Below are 5,056 nucleotides of genomic sequence, written 5' to 3'. Positions count from 1 at the left end.
AAGTGACATATAGTTATATAACAACAACGTAATATGTTATTATTGAATAAATTGATATATTTAATTAATGTGTGATATGTATTAGATAGAATAATAAGTGAATCATTGGTGTGTATATATATATAATTTTATTTAAATTTTAAATCATAAATTCTTAACCAAATTATTCTCTTTAAATTTAAATTTTAAATGAAATAATATTCAAAATTATCGATGAATCTTAATTAATTTTATTCTAACTTACAAATAAATAAAAGTAATGGGTTTATTTAGACAGGAAAGATATATTAACAAGTAACACATTAATTGCTATTTTTAATTTATCTACAAAATATTAAAATAATTATTAAATGAAAGTAGTGCTAATATAGGAATAGTATCGTTTCTCTCATTCATTACCTTACGAATAGTTTTCTTATCCTAATGAAATACTCAATACAAATCTTTATATCTTACTTTTTCAAGTCATCTTTTATTTAAAAAATAATTACAAAAAATCTCGCTATTAAGGAAAAAAACCGCAATTTGACCCAACATTTATAACTTCAAAATTGGATTCTAGGAAACATATCTATTAATTAATGAACTCATCAATAAAAACACAACAATTTTGAATTCAATAAAAATATATAATAAATGCATTCATCACACAAACACACACATAAAAACGCGTAAAAATAAATAAATAAAATGCATGAATAAATAATAAATGTGGTGATAGTTTCATAAAAAACATTAATGAGTAAACTTAGAAATTTTTTTATAAAAGGAGATTGAACCAAAACTAAACACATTATCATAAACCATGAAGTCTACAATATCCCTCACTCCCTCTTTCTTCCTTCTTTTCACTTCCAACTTTCTTCCATTAGCATTCTCTAGGGTTTCTGAACAAGTCCGTGACTCAAATGGTTTACCCATTTCTCCTTCTGTTCAATACCGTCTTTCAGATCTTAATCGTCATGGTCCACAAGGTGGTGGAGTAACGTCAGATTTTGGTCGGAACTCAGTATGCAACGTTGCTGTTACAAGTGAATTTGATCTTGGGGTCAATCTGAGATTCAACATAGAAGGAAGAAGCTCAGGTGTCATACTGACAGAGACACCATTAGAGATTAGATTTGGTTTTATTCCTTATTGTGCTGAATCCTCAGAGTGGGTGGTAGTTGATGATTTTCCTAAAAAATGGATTGCTATAGGTAAGAATGGAGACCATCTAGGGAAGCAGATCTTAAGTGGAACGTTTATGTTTAAAAAATATGGTGAGGGATATAACTTTGCATTCTGCAGCAACAACACTAACCACAACACTTGTTTTAGTATTGGGAGAACTAATGATCATGAAGGAAGGCATCTTGTTTTGATGGATGATTCTCACACTAACGTTCCCTTTAATTTTCAACTTATTAATATTGGTTGAAGAACCTTCACAAGGTTTAATAAAATGTTCCTATTAAATATTAGATATATGAGTGTTGTGGTAGAACTATTTCGAAGTTATTTTTTTATATATATAAATTCGTTTATTAAGAAGTGTATTTGAAGTTTGATTCAATTTTCTAAAGTCTGTTTCATTACGATAAACTTTGAAGGACTCTGATATATTATGAAGTATATTTTAAGTTTAACTCAATTTTATACAAACCACTAGTGGATTCTTTAAAATTAAAAAATTATTTTCTAATAGTATATTGATTAGGTAAACTCAAGCTTCTTACCACTAAAGAAATTTTGGATGTATAAAAATCTCTCTTAATTTTAAAAATTCATCATAAAAAATAAAGAAAATTTTAACCATGGGTTTGTGCTGTTTTATTTCTTTCGAAAGTTATGATATCTCTATTGTTTTTATTATTTATGAGTATCCTTTAATTATTAAATAGTTAATTAAATGATGAAATACTACTTTGGTATGATATTGTGTATTCTTTAATTATTTTTTTATGGAATATGTTTCTTATTATTTAGATAACTTTTTCATATATGGATGCGTATTTTTTAGGTATTAAAAGTTTTGAAGGAATATTTCAATTAAGTTCAAGTTATTGACATGTAGAAGATGTTCTTTTCATATACCATTGAAAATATAATAAAAAATTAATATATATATATATATATGTGCGCGCTAATCTAATTATTTTCACTACAATGAAAAATTAATACATAGTTAATTTAAGAAATTTGTAGATAAAACTTAATAATCTCTGATATACCAATGAAAAAGAATTTGTAAGTAAAATACTTGAGGATTTCTAATGTGTAGGTAACTACATGTGATTTTATTCGCATATATAATTGGTTACATATAAATTCATAATATAATTATCTACATTTAAATTTATATATTATTAGATGTGGATGGATCTATACAGGTAATTACATATAAGGATCTTATAATAAAAGGGACGTTGCATAGGTTTTGTTTGAAAATTACAAATCAACTACAGATAATAACATTTTATAGTATGTAAGTGAGTGCAAACTTCACTTTATAAACCGATTATATAAGGTTGAGTTAGACATAAAGTGTATTTCTTAATAGTTTCATTGAAGTTGTATAGAATATCCTAAAGTGGTCCTATGTGGGTCTAATACTCTTTGAAGGAAGACTGTGGTTCATGGAAGCATTTTCCAATTAAAAAATTTAAATGTGTTTCTAAAGACTAAAGGAAATTCACTAAATATTTTGAGAGATGAAGTCTAGTTTGCCACGAATACTAAAACGCTAATGAAAACAAAAGAAAAATAACTCCACCTAAGTCTACAGTAATACCTCTCGGATGTTAACATATTTAGTTTTTCTGTTTTATGTTATTGGGCTTTGTTTGGGCTTTGTTTGTTTGACCTAACTTTCCTTCTCTGTTTCAGCTAAGTCTTAGTCTTTTTCTTATATATACACCATGTATTTTATTCTCATATGCACAAGTAAATAAGAATTTCTTTTGTATTTTCTTTTCTCTATTTTTTCTCTTTTATGCTTAAGTCATTGTCTCTTTTTCATTTGCAATTAGGGTTCATGAGAACCTACCTTTCTTCATTGCGGTTACGTGCGATTACGTGTGCTCCATTTGATGCACCACATCAGATAAGGAATATTCATCTTCATTGAGTGTAATATGGTATCAGAGCTCTTCGAATGAAGAGTTCTGTTGCGCTTTTCTCTTATCTTTATTTCCTCATTTGTTGTTCTTAGGTATCTTTTCTATTCTCTTTCAAAATCTTGATTGTGATTCAAAATCTCTTAGAAAATGTCTAATGAAAACCCTAGTCTTTGTAGTTTTAATAGTAGTCACACTATTACATGCAATTTTTATGGTAAATACGGTCATATTGAGGCTATTTGTTTTCGCAAAGTGGGTTTTGCTTTTGGTAATGTTAAAACCTCAAAGTTTTCTTCTACTAGAAAAGTCTGCACTTTTTGTAATAGTCTTGGCCACACCGTCGACACCTGTTATAAAAAGCATGGGTTCCCTCCTGGCTACAAATTCACCAATTGGAGATCCCAAGCCAATAATATGATTACTACTGACACTTTTTCTGAGCTTTTTCCTAGAGAACAGAATGTAAAGGGAATTCAACTTAGATCACATCAGTGTCAATTCCTGACCAACATTTTGCGTCAACAAAACCTTGAGAATCCTTCCCCTCACACTCAAATTAATCAAGCCGGCACCTTCTCTGCGGATGAAATCCCCAATACTGAGCAATCTTCAATAGGTAAGTTTCTCTCTTCACTATCTGCTATAAAAGAATCTTGGATTATTGATTCTGGTGCCACAGATCATGTTTGCAACAATTTGAACGTTTTTACTACTTATACAAAAATTAAACATGTTTTAATTAGTCTTCCAAATAGTCAAACTATTTATGCCACATATTCTAGTTTAATACGTTTTTCTGATAAGTTTTATTTGTCTGATGTGTTATATTTGCCTCATTTTCAATTAAAGTTAATATTTGTTTCTAAACTCACACACCAACTTAAATTCACTTTAACATTAACTTTCACTTCAACCCACTGCATTATACATGACAATCTCACCCAAGAGAGGATTGGTACGGTTAAAACCACTGCTGACTTGTACCTTGTCAGTACCTTGCCTACTTCTAGCTGTTCTAAACCGCATTATTTTGCTCCTTTTATTAATTGTAATATCACGGACAAAACATTGTGGCATTATAGACTAGAACACCCTTCACTTGAAATATTACATGTCTTAAGGAAACAATACTATTTTATTACGGTTGATACTCATCATGTATGTGACACTCGTAGTCGTGCAAAACAGAGAAAACTTCCTTTCACTTTAAGCAATACTGTTACTTCTTCCATTTTTGATCTTGTACACTTTGATATTTGGGGACCATGTTCCATAATTTCTATGCAAGGTTTTCATTATTTCTTGACTATTGTTGATGATTACTCATGTTATACTTGGAGCATTATGTTGCATAACAAATCTGAAGTGCGTCTAGCACATCACTAACTTCACTATTTTCATTCAAAATCATTTTAAAACTAATATCAAAACGATTCGTACTGAAAATGATGTTGAGTTTGCTATGTCAAATATTTAACCACGGGTTTGATGCTGTTTCATTTCTTTCGAAAGTGATGATATCTCTATTGTTTTTATTATTATTGTGTATCCCTTAATTATTAAATGGTTAATTAAAGGATGAAATACTACTTTAATACGATATTGTGTATTCTTGAATTATTTTTTTATGGAACTTTACGTTTCTTAATATTTTATAATTACGTTAAGATAATTTTTTTCATCTCCATTATATGGATATGTAATTTTTTTTGGTATTAAAAGTTTGGAAGGAATATTTCAATTAGGTTCCAATATATATTAACATCTTATTGACATGTAGAAGAAGTTGTTTTCATATACCATTGATAATAAGAAAAACATATGTTTTAATCTTATTAGTTTCACAACAATGAAAAATTAATACATAGTTAATATAAGAAATTTGTAGATAAAACTTGTAATGAATTACCAATGAAAAAGAATTTGTAAGTAAAATACTTGAGGATTTCTAAATG

General features: G+C 28.3%; 1 protein-coding gene across 1 annotated transcript; it reads left to right on the top strand.

Moving 5' to 3' along the window:
* Positions 1 to 805: 805 nt before the first annotated feature.
* LOC137838870 (kunitz-type trypsin inhibitor-like 1 protein) lies at positions 806 to 1,420 on the top strand. Its single transcript, XM_068648083.1, has one exon. It carries the CDS (start codon positions 806 to 808, stop codon positions 1,418 to 1,420), a length of 615 nt encoding a protein of 204 aa, XP_068504184.1.
* The last annotated feature ends 3,636 nt before the right edge of the window (positions 1,421 to 5,056 follow it).

The sequence above is a fragment of the Phaseolus vulgaris genome, chromosome 4, assembly GCF_051622355.1.
Source record: "Phaseolus vulgaris cultivar YP4 chromosome 4, ASM5162235v1, whole genome shotgun sequence".
Classification (NCBI taxonomy): domain Eukaryota; kingdom Viridiplantae; phylum Streptophyta; class Magnoliopsida; order Fabales; family Fabaceae; genus Phaseolus; species Phaseolus vulgaris.
Note: the sequence above shows the minus strand (reverse complement) of the source record. Positions and strands in the feature narration are given on the sequence as shown.